The 17,592-nt window shown below is 44.0% G+C and overlaps 1 protein-coding gene across 1 annotated transcript in view; it reads left to right on the forward strand.

The window, feature by feature from the left end:
• DNAJB14 (DnaJ heat shock protein family (Hsp40) member B14) overlaps nt 1-15,626 on the forward strand; it is a 47,406-nt gene extending 31,780 nt beyond the window's left edge. Inside the window, exons 6-8 of the mRNA XM_063458588.1 lie at nt 847-956; nt 4,731-4,903; nt 14,913-15,626. Coding sequence (XP_063314658.1) covers nt 847-956; nt 4,731-4,903; nt 14,913-15,037 — 408 coding nt within the window. The 3' untranslated portion in view covers nt 15,038-15,626. The remainder of the gene's footprint in view (nt 1-846; nt 957-4,730; nt 4,904-14,912) is intronic.
• Nucleotides 15,627-17,592: the final 1,966 nt, after the last annotated feature.

Genomic DNA, 17,592 nt, shown 5'->3' on the forward strand with positions numbered 1-17,592 from the left:
CTCATGTTATCAGTGCTTTGAAATAGGTAGTCTTTCAAATAGAACCACTTCAAAGTCAGCAAATTGCATAATTTAAAGTGACATTCTGCACACAAACCACTTAATATCAATGAAATGGTCTGGGTGCCATGTCCTTGTGCAATGTTCTCCAGTGACTGCAATATTTGCATTGCTGGGTTTAAATGCCTGTAATGGCTGTCACTATGATAGAAATATTCTGATAGGCGTAGAATTACATTTTGACGCCCATGTGCCCTATCCTCTAAATTTTCTATGGGTAAGCATTTCATAATTGGATTGGCTGAGATCACCAGTCTTGATGAGCTGAGCCTTGGAGTTGGGAACATAAGAAAAATGGCACTATTTTGTAGATACTGCTTAGAAAGGCAATATAGAATTGGGAATGCATGTTTGAATTCCTAACACTATTGTGTTCCTTTAGTCTCTGACTGTGTGCATCAGGTAACAAGACTAGGTATAATTAATATGGTGAAAGACTAATTCTGGGCTTACATATAGTTTGGAGAATCAGGGTGTTGTGGCTGACTTTTTTTAAAATTTATTTTTTATTCCTTCGCCTCTTTGTGAAGAGGCAACTTGGACAGGAGCTGCAGAGTCTTATCTATCTTACATTGATAATTTTTGCCTAAAGTAGAATTCCATGTCACTGTAACATGCAATTTGCTATGAGTTTGTTCAGACTACATCTTTAATGGTAATTGGTGGACATGTTTATGGACTCTGTTTATTGGGTTAGGATGAAAACTGCATATTGTAGGTCTGTTAGTTGAACTATTATTTATTTTTTGATGTTGTGTGGGTAATCTTTATCAAATCTTTCCACAGGGTGGGTTCTCAATGTTCATTCAGCTGATGCCTATAATTGTACTGATTCTCGTCTCCTTACTTAGCCAGTTCATGGTTTCAAATCCACCGTACAGTTTATATCCTAGAGCGTAAGTATAGTATTTCAACTACGTTTAGAAAAATGGTGAGAGGATTTTGCATGATCCATTTCATGGATAGGTGTTCTCTCAGACCCTTTCTCTAAGAAGGCTTTACAATGGTAGTTCCCTACAGTTGAATTGAGTAGGTGTGCATTAGTATGAATCTGTAGAGTGCTGTGTTGTATAAATATGCAATCCTTCATGCAAAAGCAGAGCATATATAAAACGTACAGTAAAATTATTTTTCCATAATGGATACAGCATTGCTTACAAATGGGTAATTGCCTCTATCCGTCAGCAAGATAGGTACCTAATAACAAAATATGACAGAACATATATAAAAATTTTGCTCTACCATAAGCCCACCTCCTTCGGTCCATAAGAGCTAACTACACACACACCCCCAGTCTGACAAACAAAAACTTACAAAATCTATGCAAAATAGAAAGTTTATAGAAATATAAGCTGTATCTTCACAGGGTACATAAAGGTTAAGCAACCTTTGGCACTCCAGATGTTTTGGACTTAATCTCCCCTGATGATTTGCCAATGTAAGATGTAGTCCAGAATATCCAGAGTGCTAAATGTTGCCTACCCTTGGGGTAGATCATTTAACCTTTATCTGCCAAAGGTGTGGAGTGAAGTTAATGTGGGAGGAGCTCTGAGATGTGATTTGCCTGTGTTTCTTCTAGAGTGAGGTTTAAGAAAATTTAGTCGATCTTGACCCAAAACCAGATAAGCTTATCTAATGGCTTCTATAATCCAGATGGCGTGAATTGCTTCCTATACCCTATTTTTCTCTTGGAAAACTTTTCAAAATAAAAACATGTCATCAGTCTTGCAGAACATCTTTGTAGTATGTAGATCTCAAAGAAGTGACCTGAGAATATCCAGACTGTGAAAGTAGTAACTGTAAATTGCGGTTTTGTTAAGAATGAGCATAAAAATACCTATTTGTGTAAATTTCAAACCAAATTTAGGTAGAAATGAACATGGTTAACTACTACTTTGTCAAGATTATAAACTATGTGACAAGGTTTACAGGAGAATAATTGTAGTTCTCCTAGCCCAGGGGTCAGCAACCTATGGCACGTGTGGGTAGAGACAAACGGGCTCTACCCTATCAGGAGACTTCAGATATCTGCTAGTCAAACAGAGTGGTGATTGCAGGTGGTGAGGGACAGTCCTCAATTAACGCATTGTAGCACTTAGTGGAAGTGATCTCAGATCACCTCTTCCCAGCACTGAATGGGAATCCACACTGGGGTAAAGCAGCCCACAGCAACCATTGTAGCTCATGCCCTTGACCTGTACTTAGGCAGCCCACCTAGGGAAGCCACCCTGACTGCTAGATGTACACAGATCTGCAAAAGCCTCCCCTATACAAATAAAAAAAACAGCCCACACACAGTCCCTAGAAATACGTCCACAAAACACACTATATCATCCACACACAATTCCACAAGCAGCCCCATACAAAGTCCACATTCATGGGTATCATACACAATACCACAAACTACTCATGAACTTATACAACATAACAGTCTACATACACAGAAACACTACAAAACTACTGCATTACCAATAAATAACACAAGCGGAATGCTGCACCTCAATAAAAAATAAATATTAGAACTGGCATGCCAAGGGACTTCAAGATCTTGTTTTGGCACAGTACTACTAAAAGGTTGCCTACCCCTGTCCTAGCCTTTTGGCTGAAGTAACTGCAACCAGCAGAACGGACTGTGCTTGCAGCCATGTCATAAACAAGCTTTACTATGCCTTTTTTGAATCCACAGACTCTTTATAACCATCCAGGAGAGGCTGATGGTAGCCTGTGCACGAAAGGTTTCTTTTTATCTGTTACTATAAATGAGTTGAAATAGAGTGATCTCTATCTATCTCAAATGTAAGCACTTATACATCTGATGAACATGCACATACTGTTTCTTCTGTGGCCACTTATGGACTAGTAGAGAGGGCTTAAGTTAGAGTGAAAGTTTTCTGCCCTCTTTTTGCTGGTAGATACATATCCTGCTGTAGATTTGGAGGCAGCTACCCAATTGCAAGTACTGCCCCTTTATGTAAAGAAAATACAGATCCAGAATATGTAATTATTGTTTTCTTTTCTTTCCATTTGTTTTATAATTTAAGTTGTTGACCTATATTTTAAAAAGTTAACAAACTGCAATTTGGGGTCCACGAGATGGATAGGCGTCAAGCAGTTAACTTTTGTGTATAATTTATATAAAACTTGAATGACAAGCAGATTTAAAAACTATATTCAAGTAATTTTTAAAAATCTAAAGGTGTGTGTTACTTAAGATGGCATATAGACACTCCAGTGTTCCCCAACACAGTCCTCGTGGACCACCAACAGTTCAGGATTTATGTGTGTTCCTGTTTTATTCCAATGGAGATTCTGACAAAACCTGGACTGTTAGTGGTCCATGAGGACTGGGATGGGAGTGCTCCTTTTTGTTTTTAAAAGTAAAAGCTACAAAGTTACATTGCTGTTTTAACATATTAACTTATCCAGTAGTCTGCAGACACAGAATTTGTTAAACATTTGAAAATAGCTGCTGATTTTCCAGATTCAGGACCCCTAGATCACATCACTATAAAACTCCAATTACTGAGAGACACATTGTACAAATGTACATTTTTAGGTGTACCACTGCATCACTGGTTACATGAAGATACCAGATATCAGTATGTGTCTAAATATATTGGTGCTTGATTAAGTTCATAGCATTATAACCGAGAACAGACCTTAATTGTATTTATTATATTAATTTGCATTACAGCTTAAAGACACACCCGTGCAGTCAATGCCATATAACCTGGAACAGACTAGTACTATATGGCTGACAGATTGCTGTGAATGCTGATTTGGATGATAAACCCACTCTTCGTTTGTGAAGCCTGTTATGTAAACAGCATTTAGATATCCAAGAGCAGATAACACTGCCATATCGTTTGTTAAACATGTATATAGTGGGTGTTTGATTTTAAATTCTTAAAGGGGCACTGTAGGCATTGTAACCGCTTTATCTCATTGACGTTCTGGAGTCCACTGGTGCTGTCCTTACATTCAGCGTTAAACAGTTTTTAATGTTTTAATGCAAAACGGAGAGTCCTAGCAGCCCACCTCGTCTTTGCTGCTTGATCTAATGAGAGTAGTTAAGTGTCAGCTGACCACTTTCATTCTATCACAGCTTTCATTGCTGTTATGAATCGGTATGACTAGAAGGAAATGCATGTGTGGTGAGGAACCCTTACTTATTGTTAAACTCCTTGAAAATGGCTTAACACTGAATGGAAAGACAAAGCCAAGGGACTCCAATAATTCCTTGAGATAAAATGTTTACCTACATTGTCTATTTAAGCATGTGATAAAACTGTAAGTTCCAAATTGTGCATAAAAGAGCTCTCTGTTAACAAGAAGGCTAGGCCTTAACTTTAAACATCTCTTTTAAGAGAATGGGTCAGACTAAATGCGGTACACTCCAGGGAGACCTTAAAAGGACTGTATGCTGTGTCTAATGAATAAAGATGAATAGAGACTTTCTTGGATGTGCTTTTTCAAAAGTCACTTAGTAACCTTAGAAAAATAAAAATAAAATAAAGCTCACCCTTCTGCTGCCTGGAGAAAAAAAACTGTCTACTTGTTGTGTGTGCCAGAGCTTGCCCATTTGTGTATTCTGCCATGGTTAGGCAAGAGATGAAATGATAATGCACAATGTTATATGCTAATAATTTATTTGGTCTAAATCTTCACAGTGGTGTTGGACAAACAATCAAACGTGTTACTGAAAATCTTAAAATTACTTACTATGTCAACAAGGACTTTCAGTCAGAATACAGTGGCATGTTGTTACAGAAATTAGAAAAGAACATTGAAGAGGATTATGTGGCCAATATTAGGAATAATTGTTGGCGAGAGAGACAGCAAAGTAAGTATTCTAAGAATTATAATCCTTATTTTTTTATTTGATTGCACTAGATTCACCAAGTACTTGGCTTCTTTTATAAAGTATTATGTTGGATAAACCATATATTCTGTCGACAAAAAGATGAAATATAAATTTGCACCTTAAAGGACCACTCTAGGCACCCAGACCACTTCAGCTTAATGAAGTGGTCTGGGTGCCAGGTCCAGCTAGCTTTTACCCTTTTTTTTATAAACATAGCAGTTTCAGAGAAACTGCTATGTTTATTCTGAGGGTTAAGCCAGCCTCCAGAGCCTCTAGTGGCTGTCTCACTGACAGCCGCTAGAGGCGCTTGCGTGCTTCTCACTGTGAAAATCACAGTGAGAGCACGCAAGCGTCCATAGGAAAGCATTATGAATGCTTTCCTATGCGACCGGCTGAATGCGAGCGCGGCTCCTGCCGCGCATGCGCATTCAGCCGATGACGTCGCGAGGAAGAAGAGGAGGAGGAGTAGAGCTCCCCGCCCGGCGCTGGAGAAAGAGGTAAGTTTAACCCCTTCCTCCCCCCAGAGCCCGGCGGGAGTGGGTCCCTGAGGGTGGGGGCACCCTCAGGGCACTCTAGTGCCAGGAAAACGAGTATGTTTTCCTGGCACTAGAGTGGTCCTTTAATAGATGATCTTATTTATTCTATGAAGTGTAGCAGAATAGTTATCAATGAGTAGGGCAAATGTTTCTGTTAGTCAGAGGTGGCTTGGATAATTCAGCGTTAAAAACATAGTATTAAACAATAAGTAAAGCAATTATTCCAGTAAATCACTAGGGGGCAATGTGTATCGGCAATTAAAGCATTTATATACTACATAGTCATGAATATCAGAATAGTAACCAATGAATAGGGCAGTTATAATAGTGAATCAGTATGTAATAGCAGTAAAAGCTTAAAAGGACACTCCTGCCCAAATATGTTTAAAGCACTATTTAGTAGATATACCCCAATGACAAAATGCATACATTTAATTATGTATTGTTCATTAAGGGTATATCTAAAACGGCTTGTAGAAGCTGCAGTTCTTTTGTATATGGCCTTTGCAAGCCCACCCCTTTTTCCCCCAGCCAAGACTTTCTGGGCATTTACCAGGTAATACTGCACTTTTTATAAAAAAACAAAAGCCGGCCCATGGTATTTAGCAGCAAAATAGTAGGTATCCTACAGAGTTTTGAAAGAACTATATTTAATCTAGTTCAGGGTATATATCAGCTGCTTTTAAATACCCACATCCTGTATATATGGATTCACACTATATATATTTCTTCTTTTCATTTTGGGCAGTCTCTCTGAAATGATATTTTTTGGAGGGGGGGGGGGGGGGGGGAGGGATTGATTTTTTGGTTTTTATTATTGACATTCATTATTTTTTTTTTTTTTGTGAATTAAATTTTATTCAGATTTTCAAGAATAAATTTGCAAATAACAATAAAGGTAAACGTCTCAAGTGTGGTTCAGTGAAACACGCAGGTTTCCAACAACTGACAGATACAGGTAATAAGGCACATTGTTAGCGATTCTGAGGTGTCGGTAAAGTAATGCAGAGAAACGCGCAGGTTTCCAGGTCGGAACATGTGTAGTCGAGCATTTAATGGCATACCTGTGGTCTGCTGTATCCTGGTCCGGCCGCGCGGCCCGCAAGTCCACCCGGGAAGGGGGGGGGGGGGGGGGAAGGGGGGGAGAGGGGGGGGGGGGGGGGGGGATAAAAAAAAAAAAAAAGGGGGGGGGGGGGGATCCCTCAGCGTTTAAGAAAGCGTCCTCCCTTCCCTTTAGGTTTATGTGGTCCTTCGTCTCCGTCAGGGTCAGAATTGTCGAGTTAACGTCTGTCAGTGGTAGCTTTATGTATGACGTGCGCTGTCTTGTCGGTCCTTCCTTGTCACCCCTACCTATCGTCTCGGGTCATGTCCCTTCTGATGTCTACTCAGTCTGTGATAAGCGTCTGGAAGTCAGGTTTCGTCGTGGTCAGTATCCAGTGTGTCCAGGTCGTCATATACGACTGTTCCCTCCCCTCTGCGTGTGAGGTGAGTTCCTCTAGTGCCCTTAGCTCTTCCATGCGCTTAAACCAGGTCGACACAGGTGGTGGGGTCTTCTGTTTCCAGTATAAGGGAATGAGACTCTTGGCTGTATTTAAGATCCTGATCGTTAGGGATTTTTTGTAAGCTGAGCTACGGGTGGAGGTGTGGTGCAGGAGAAAGGCTGCTGGGTCTAAGTGGGGGGGAGTATCAGAAAATTTGGTGATGATCGTGTGGATCGCTGCCCAGTAGGGTCGTATCAGGGGGCACGTCCACCAGATATGGAAGAGAGTGCCTAGGGCTTTCTCACATCTCCAACAGTTGTTGGTGGCGGTTGGGTCGTAGGAATGGGTGGCCAGTGGCGTGCGGTACCAGCGAGACAGTACCTTATAGGCCGTTTCTTGTATGCCGCTTGATGTTGAACAGTGAAGGGACAGGGTACAGACCTTTTCCCATTGGGCTGGCGAGAGTGTAATTCCCAGGTCGGTTTCCCATTTACTCATGAAGCTCGGTGGGGGAAGTCTCTTTGCGTCCATGAGGAGGCTGTAGAGTGTGGACAGTCCCCTGGCCAGTGGGTTTGGGTCATGGCAGAGCCTTTCAAAGTCTGTGAGCGGCCTGTGGGCATGGATGTCTTTGGTGACTATTGTTAGGTAAGCGGATAGTTGTTTGTATCTAAACTGCAGCATGAACGTTGGTCTCCCCTCGGGGAGCAGGGACTCAAGAGTCCGTATCGTGCCATTGGTGGTGGCGTGGCAGAGTCTGGGTAGTGAGTTTCCTAACAGTTGTTGGAACGGGCCTGCGTCTAGTCCAGGTGGGAAGGCGTCATTATGCGTCAGGGGTAAGAGTGGTGAAATGGGCGTGGTGAAGGAGGAGGGTGTCCCCACTTTGTGCCAGACCATTAAGGGTGCTCTAATTAGCGGGTGTGGGTTAGCCTGCTGTCTGCCCTGGTGGTGATCTAGCCACGGTAGGAGCCCTATTGGTCTGGATATTTGGTCTGACTCTATTTCCTTCCATAGCTTGTGGACCTCCGATTTGGACCATTCCATCACCCTCTGGAGATGGGTTGCCTTGTAATAAACCTGGAAGTCTGGGAGGGCCAGGCCGCCCTTCCGTTTTGGTAATGTGAGAGTGTCGTGTTTGACCCTTGCCTGCAGGTTGTGCCATGTGAATCTGAGTGCCATGGAGCGCAGTGTTGAGAAGTACGCCTCAGGTATGTGAATTGGCAGTGTCTGGAACAAGTAGAGCAGCCTGGGCAGGATGTTCATTTTCAACACTCCAATGCGTCCAAACCAGGAAAGGCGAACTTTAGTCCATTCCTCCAGGTCTCTACGTATTGTGGTTAGGAGGGGTTGGAAATTAGTGGTGTATATTTGTGACAGGTCTCTTGGTATGGAGGTGCCTAAGTATCTTATAGTAGTGTCAGACCATTGGAATGGGAGCGTGTGCTTCAGGGCTGCAACTCTATTGGGTGGGATCGAGACATTCAGAACCGAAGATTTGGCGAGGTTAACTTTGAAATTCGATAATTGGCCGTAGAGCTGGAACTCTGCCATAATTGCTGGCATTGATGTTTCAGGCTGAGTGACATAAAACAGCAGATCATCTGCAAAGGCAGCCACTACGTGTCTCGTCCGCCCTATCTGTATCCCTTTTATGGCTTGGTTGTCCCGGACAGAGTTAAGAAAGGGCTCTAGTGCCAGTACAAACAGCAGTGGGGACAAGGGGCATCCCTGTCTTGTGCCGTTCCGGATGGGGAACGGGTTCGTGAACAGTCCGTTCACGCATACCCTTGCTGTGGGTTTGGAGTATAGTGCTCGTATCCAGCTCATCATGTGCGGGCCCAGACCTATCTCTTCCAATACCGCCAGCATGTAGCCCCAATCTATGCGGTCGAAGGCCTTCTCCGCGTCTGTGGAGAGCAAGAGGAGGCCCTCCCGACTGTCTTGTGCCTTGTGGATGAGATCTAGTGTCCTGATGGTGTTGTCTCTTGCTTCTCTCTGGGGCGTGAACCCTGCCTGGTCTCTATGTATGAGATCAGGGAGGTAGGTTTGTAGTCTGCGGGCTAGTATTTTTGTGAAGAGTTTAAGGTCACAATTTAGTAGGGAGATAGGTCTGTAGCTCGCACAGAGTTCCGGGTTCTTACCTTCCTTTGGGATTAGGGAGATGTTGGCCTCTAGAGTCTGTGTGGGTAGGCTGGCTCCGTCACGTAAGGTGTTAAGGGCAGTCAAGAGATGTGGGGATAACACGTCAGCAAATTTTTTATAGTATCTAGTGGGGAGACCGTCAGGGCCCGGGCATTTGCCCAATTTCGACTCTTTTATGGCCCAGGCTAACTCGCGAGGCGTGATCGGTTCGTCAAGGGCATTCGTAGCTTCCCTGGGAAGTCGGTTATGTATGCGTGTGCGTAGGTATTGTCTGGTTTCTGGTAAGGCGTCACCTTGGCGTGGTGGCTCCCTGTCGGGGTGTATGGCATAAAGCTCCGCATAATATTCCCGTATTGCCGCCGCCATGTCTCCCGGGAGATGTTTCAGTCGCCCTTCTTTATCACGAATTTTAGGTATGTAGGATTCTGCTCTCTTTTTAGCGATCATACGGGCCAGCAAGGTCCCGCATTTGTTGGCGTGTGTGTGAAAGAAGGCTTTGGTGCGCAGGTGCGCCCTTTGGTGGTAGGCATTCATGATGGATGCCAGTTCCCTGCGTAGTGTCAGTAGCTTGGCACCATCGCTCTGGAGCCGTGTAAGTTTGTGCCTGGCTTCCACCACCTGTATCTCCGTGATTATGGTCGCCAGTCTGGCAGCCTTTGCTTTTTTCAGGGCTGCGCTTTTGGCTATGAAGTAGCCTCGTATCACGCATTTGTGGGCCTCCCACACACAGAGGGGTGTCACATCTGGGGTAACATTGTCAGTGAAGTATTGAGTAAGTGTGGTTCGGGATTCCGTGGCTACTGTTAGGTCGTTAAGTAGGGCTTCGTTCAGTCGCCAGTTGCGGCACGTCGGCTTATAGAGGGGAGACGTTAGCGTCATGGTGAGTGGTGCGTGGTCGGACCATGTCGCTGTCCCAATCGTCACAGACTTAACATCAGTCAGGTAGTAGTGTTGTAGGAAAAAGTAGTCAAGTCTGGAGTACGTCTTGTTTGGATTGGAGTAGAAGGTGAAGTCTCTGTCATCAGGGTGTGTCGCTCTCCAACAGTCGGTCAGGCGTTGGTCTCTAAGGGTTTTGTTGATAGTGGTCAACACATGTCTGGGTATCGTCGAGGTGCCCGTAGAGGTGTCTAGGCTCGGTTGTAGGGCCACATTCAGGTCTCCTCCCATGATCAGACAACCCTCCGTGAAGGCCATGATGGCTTTCAGTGATTTAGTCAGAAAACGGTGTTGCGCAGTGTTAGGAGCATACAGGTTGGCTAGCGTGTACGTACGGTCAGCTATCGTTCCCTTAACACATATATACCTTCCCCAGTCATCTTTCATGGTTGCTGTGGGTGTGAAATGTAGGGATTTATGAAGGAGGATGGCCGTGCCTTTGGATTTTCCTAAGGGGTTGTTGCTGAGATAGCATTGGGCGAACCGTTTGTCAGTTATTCTAGGTGTCAGACCCTCCTTGAAATGTGTCTCCTGTATGAATACTATGTGGGCTCTTTGGCTGTGAAAGTGGCGGAGCGCCTGTGATCGTTTCTCAGGTTGGTTAAGGCCCTTGGCATTAATAGAGACAATGTTGATGTCTGCTCTGGTTACCGGTTTCGGGTTCTGCATGACGGAGTACCTATGGGCTATTCTGGGAGGGGTAGTGCGGGCAGATAAATGGTGGGCCTACGGTGTGCAGTACCACTCAGGTGGTGGGTGGGTTCAGGGGAGGAGCGTGTCAGAGGTACAGGGAAAGGGTGTTACCTGGACGGGTGGTCCTTGATGAGGCCCCTTCCCGAGTCCCCACGCGGACACCGCAGCCGGACTTTGAGCGCCTAGGATTAGATACAGAGACGACACAAAAAAGAAAAGAAAAATAAAATGAACACTATGTAAACAATAAGTAAACAATGAACAATAAAACAACACTATACAAAATAATGGCTCGGGTGTAGGCCGAGGTGGAGTCGTCCCGTCCGTACTAGCGGTTCGGTCGAGTCCCCTTGCCTTTCTACCTGACACCCCGACCAGGTGGGAACGTGGCCTACTGGTTACTGAATGCCTCTCGGATATACCCGGTCTCTCTCCGGGGTCCCGGTTCAGAGAGGGGAGAGGAAAGGATAAAAAAGGAGAAAAACAACGAGGTGTTTCCCCGTGGGGTCACCTACAGCGGTGACAACAAAAAGAAAGAAAAACTCCCACGTGGAAGGCCCCTCTGGCTACCCCCTACCCGCCCCGCCCAAAAAATACTCTAGCCCCTAGGTTGTCTGTGATCTTGTGAGTGGGGTATCGTAAAGATTATGCATGTCGTGTGGACCAGGCTTCTAGCCTTGTGAGTCGTGTGTGCGAGCATCATGGCGTGTCTAGTTGGATAGCGTGTCGTGTTGTGGCCCTGAGCTCTGGCGTCAGGCGTGTGTGTGGTGGTTGTGTTTCCCTCCTGCCTATCCTTCCCCATGGTATATACCCATCCACTTCAATAGAGGGGGAGGATGGGCCCTCCGACAAAGACCCTATATCACCATTATTAGTAGTCACAAAATGTGCCGGTGGCACCGAGTCTCCCCGTCTCTGCGGCTCGTGGTTGGTGGTGTGGCAATGTCAGTCCCTCTATGGCAACGCAGCCGGTTAAGAGAATGTTCCCTTTCTGAGTGGCGGTCGAGGCACAGCGTGAGCCGCAGAGTTATCAAATCCCCCGTTTCAGCCCCCCACCCAAAAGTGAAACAAGAGAGGGAGATCGGCAGTTCAGTGTGGTTTGTGAGATACCTTATGGGGGGCTCCCCAGCGGGTTGTTGTTCGTAGGCAGGTACCTCAAACTGTGGGTCTCAAAGTCTCTTAGGAGCCGTAGAACTCAGCGGGTGTTGCCGACTGGCCGCGCCGTCTCCTGTCTAGATCTAGTTCTTCTTTGTGGCAGTGGGTCGTCTCGTGTCGGCCTCGGTGGGCCTACATAGAAGTCTAACGGGTCCGGCCAAGGCATGTTGAAAGGTGGTAGCTGGAGCTCAATGGTGAGATCTTGCAGGTCCTGTTGGTTGCGTACCGGCATGGGACCATTAGGGGTGTGAGCAATTAGGCCGGTCGGGAAAGTCCATCGGTATCTCACCTTCTGAGCCGTCAGGGCTCGAGTGAGGGGTTTCAGGGCCCTGCGGTAGCCCAATGTGGCCGGGCAGAGATCGGGAAATATCTGGATCGGGTGGTCCTCGTGGGTAATGGATCCCGCATTACGGGCCGCCTGTAGTATGTCTTCCTTGAGGGAGAAGATAGTTAAGCAGCATATAACATCTCTTGGCGGCGCTCCTTCAGGGCCTCTGGGTCTTAATGCCCTGTGTGCACGGACAAAGTCAATCAGGGTGTCCTTAGGACGGCCTAGAAGGTCGTTGAACAGGGAGGTAAGTGTGTCTGTGAGCCGGGTTGAGGGTTCTTCGCCTTCAGGTAGGCCTCGGATCCGCAGGTTGTTTCTGCGGCCCCTGTTGTCGAGGTCTTCTACATGGCGCGCCATGGCTTGTAAGTGGGCAGTGTGGCTGAGAAGCGTGGACTCTGTGGTTGTGTGGGCCACAGTGAGGTTGTCTTGTTCCTCTTCCAGCCGCGCCATGCGGTCCGCCATACCCTGCATGTCCGCTCTCATCAGTTGGAGGTCGGCCCGGATCGAGGCATGGAGGGCCGATGTGGCTTGGGTCAGATCCGCTCTGGTAGGCAGTGCTCTCAGCAGGGCCATCCAATCTGCCGGCGGGTGTTCAGTGGGTTCTCCGCTCGCGTCGCCGACCTGGGAGTTCGGGCTCATGGATGAGGCCTCCGAGTACAGGAAGGCCTCAGCGGAGGCCTGGGAAGATGGGTCCGGCTGTGTGGTCATGTATTGCCTGACCGATGCCTGGATTGCAGGTGGGCGGGTGGCCGCTGGTTTGGGGGTACCCCCAGCCTTAGTGTGTTTCCCCATATTTGCGTTTGGGGCAGCTTTCTAGCGATTTGCAGGGCGAGTACGGAGGAGCTCAGAGATTAGGCAGCCATTCCGCTCCGCTGCTAGGCCACGCCCCGACATTCATTATTTTAGATGTGCAGAGGTATAAACATGGATAAGCAATAAATTCTATTACAAATATGCACGGTGTATAGATTACATGTCAAGATAAGCTGCACTTTTTTTTTCTTTCAAAACACAGAAAATAACACAAGATAAAAGGTATCATGCAGGAAAAAACACAAAAAAATGCCTGCAAGTAGACTAGCTTGATAAACATGAATGAACAATAAAGTGATCAGACCAGGTAAACTTTGCGTGAGTAAAACCTGAATATTGGGGATAATAAGAAAAAATAAACATGTGTAGTATATATACAGGAAACCACTGGATCATGTTTTTTGGTATTGGCACAAGCCACAGCAAGGCTTAAAATTCAGACAAGTAACACATAAAGGAAAGAAAAGAAAAAGAAAAAAAAACACAGGTGAATGGTACACAAATGAAAGAGTTTGGTGAAACCATCAAGATACGTGATGAAACACATAGGGAAAGTGTCCGGAGGACAGTCTCCGACAACATGCGATAGATGAAACAGGAGGTGCTGTTGGTATAATGCAACAGCCTGTGGCCAGACCTATGTCCGCGTGGTTGATGCCGAGGGGGTATCACCCTTTGCAGCCTTCAGTTTAGGTGAGCAGACATTTAAAAGAAAAATGCATGAGGCTGGCCCTTTCATCACCCGGCCCCCGTCTATCCGGTTGCCCTTCGGAAGCTTTGGTGGCATTTTGGCTAGACGAGCTGCTAAGAAAGGACAGAATTGGGTAAAGCGCTCATCCAGTCTCTTCAAGAAGTGCTTAACAGGAGCCAAGCAATACCTCCTCGACTGCAGAGACTCTGTACCATGAGGAGGAAGCGTAGACGCCATCTTGTTGGAACCAACTCCTTGGAAGTTGAGGTAGGTAAAGTACCAATGGTTCACTTCGACGTGTATTCTTGTCCAGTGGGGAGCAGGATAACCCCCACAGGTCCTGAATGGGGATGGAGGGTGGAAACATGGCAGCAAGAAGATTTCGCAGGAGCACTGCTTCACATCAGAAAGAGGAATTGTCGCCTCACCCATCCAGCGTATTTGCTAGGCCTCATAGGAAGTTGAGGTAGGTAAAGTACCAACGGTTCACTTCAACGTGTATACTTGTCCAGTGGGGACCAGGATAACCCCCACAGGTCCTGAGTGGCGGTGGAGGGGGGAAACAGGGCAGCAAAAAGATTCAGCAGGAGCACTGCTTCACATCAGAAAGAGGAATTGTCACCTCACCCATCCAGCGTATTTGCTAGGCCTCATAGGAGCCTCCAATAAATGCACTGGATGCACTCAACTGAAGCTATACAAGGCACCCCGGTTGGCTCCTGGAACAGGTAAGTCACAGATTAGGGCTCTTTGGAAAGTTGGGATTCAATTAATTCGCTAAATGTGAGAATCAGGCTTGGAGCTCATACGATGTGTGTCCAGCTGCAATGAAGAACAAGCCCCGCCCCTCGTAGGTAGATTTATTTGCTGTGCTGAGACCATGCTTCTACAAAGTTTCAATACTGAATACTGCAATTGTATCCACAGGGTGGGGAACCTTCGGCTCTCCAGATGTTTTGGACTACACCTCCCATGATGCTTTGCCAGCATTATGTGTGTAAGAGCATTATGGGGGATGTAGTCCACAACAGCTGGAGAGCCGAAGGTTGCCTATAGACTACTGCTAAAAACTATATAGCTCCACCAGGTGACACATCTTTGGAATTGTTTCTGATTATATCGTTTTTGTATTGTCCATTGATAATCCAGTTTCGTATGATACCTAGTAGCAAAACTTTTGATATACTGGTAACTTATATTATTTTTCTTATTTCAGAATCTGATTTAACACATGCAGCAAAAGTGTACAGAGACGAGAGGTTAAGAATGAAAGCAGAATCCTTATCAATGGAAAATTGTAAAGAACTTCAACGATTGACCTCCATCTATCGAGGCGGATAAACCCTGGAACACTATTCTATCTACATACTAATATACATAATTTTTCCCTGACAAATACAAACTGTAGTTTCATCGTGAGTAGTGATACAGGGAGTAAAATGTGAACTGTTCATTGAGCTAACGCTGGCTACTCTTTAACTTCCTGAACAACTTGAAGGTCACACAGCCCATTTTTTACATTTTTAATTGCCCTTTAAGTCTCCATTCCCATCTTAACTATTTGATGAGTGCAACATGTAGGAATAGCAATTGTTAATAATGATCTCCGTTCTAGTGTGACATGTATATACTTCACAAAGTTCAATTGTATATAAGTCTTATTGTTAAAGTCACAGTCACATCAGAATTGCTTAATTTTGCATCTATTACCATGGTTTCCAGGCACAGCTGCATCTTCTGTTGGAATAAATTGTGATATACTCATGAATTTGAGTGATATACTCCTAATCTAGTGAATTTTAACTTTGTGGAAAGTACCTGTTTTAACATGGCTGTAATCCTCCCCAGAACTGGTAGTGACCATGTTTGAATCATTGGTACTATTTTGGCATTACTAATTACTTACCAATAAATCATTTCGGATAAGCTAGCAGTCACCATGGACCTCTAGTGAACAAGTATAGCCCTTTTTGTTTTGTACTTTTTGGCTTGGATAAAGAGAGAAAATATTCCTCCAAAATCTGTTTTCTGATAAAGATGCGTGAAGGCTAAGAAAAAGTGTAACAAATGCAACATTTTGGGATATCTGGTGTGATTCTGTATATTTAGTATTTGCTGTACCTGTCAAGCATCCCTTCTGCAGCTCACAGACCTAAGAGAGTCACAGTCCCATTATATGTGTATATAAGATTCAAGAAATGTATAAATATATATCCTCTCCTACCGGGCCAGAGTTGGTTTTCTTACAATTATTTGTTAACGTGGTAATATGAAGGGGAGTTTAACTTTATTTTATTTAGTGTTCTTCCCTCCCATAGATTATAATTCCATTTATTGCTAAACATATTGCTGACCATTACCTGAAAACAATGAATTATGTGTGTACTGGAGTTCATACTATTGTGATAATAAGCTTTGTTTAATGTATTAATCTAAATGTAGTATGGAGTGTCTGTCTTCTAACCCTATTTTACTGCACAAGTGCATATGATCTCATGGAAGATCATGAAATAAGATAAATGGTCTAAATCCAATAATCTAGTCATCTCACAGAAGGGGAATATTTGTATGTGTATCATAAACAATGAGACTTCTATGCATTTAGAGAAAATATGCAGCAAAGTGTATTGTCCACAAGATGATGTAAGGTTGCTTTCACAGAGCATAACCTTCATTAAAAGAAAATGTGTAAGGGTGTATCTGTGTGTGTGTATATAGAGAATTTTTTTTATTATTTTTATTTATTGTTGACTGGTATACTTGGAGTGTTCCATGTTTTTAGTATAAAAGAATAGACCAATATTCAGGTTTGTATTAGGAAGCTTGTAATTCACTTCAGATTACGAGAAAAATACATATGTTTATAGTATAACGATAAGTTATTAAACCACTTCCTGCTATCCTATACTATTTCGATTTACCCTTTCTAAACAGTTCTCCCTTACAAGTCTGTAAAAGCAGTACTGCTGTGCCTTTTTTTGGCAAGTTCCCCATTAAATGATAATGAGGCACTTACACAGCATGCACCCGTGTTGTGTTTGCTAAATGCACTGCTTGTTTAAGATTGAAGTAAAGAAAATCACTATGGGATTCCCATGATTAGTCAAGTGACATTTTATGCTCAGATTTACCCTTCAAAAACTAAACCAGACATTCCATCTAGGATCCAAGTTATTATCCATAGCAATCGATTGCATCAGCAATAATACAAAGCCAATGGAAACTGAAAGCATGGAACACTTAGTGGATGGTATGATAATCTCTATGAAGAGCAACCAAAGAACAGAACAGTGACCAATTATATAATTTGTATTTCTGCTTTGGTTTTCAAGCACTGTGTTTTTATTTTGTTTAAATGTATAGGGAACATTTAAGTAAGTAACAATAGACTAAATTGTGCCCCTTTCAACTACTCTACAAGATTTATTTCTGATATCCTTAGCAGAGTCTCACAATTATTGTGACTGTTTATTAAGAGAATATCTTGCATTTCGGTGTTTTTCTTAATGCCATATGTCATGTTGTACTGCTTGCCTTTAACAGGTCTTGAAAACTTTACTATTGGTAAAATTTCTGTTGATATATCCATGACTAGTACCAGCTAAGATATCAAGGATCTTTATTGAGTTGGCAGTGGCAGACCTGTGCTTATTTAACAGTACCCTTAATTTCTTTTGTTAACAGAACCCAAGGGCATAAATGCTAAACATTTTTATACCAGTGTCTAGGTGTTGTTTTTTTTTGTTTGTTTGTTTTTTATATTATCATGAAAGACATGTAAATATTTTTGCTTATAATACCGTGCCTTTTCCCACCGCCTAGTTTTCCATCTATTTTCAACCTAATGAGGCGTTTATTTCCCAAATTTTCATACTTGAATAGCATGTTTAAGTTTT

The sequence above is a fragment of the Pelobates fuscus genome, chromosome 6 (assembly GCF_036172605.1).
Source record: "Pelobates fuscus isolate aPelFus1 chromosome 6, aPelFus1.pri, whole genome shotgun sequence".
NCBI classification, from domain to species: domain Eukaryota; kingdom Metazoa; phylum Chordata; class Amphibia; order Anura; family Pelobatidae; genus Pelobates; species Pelobates fuscus.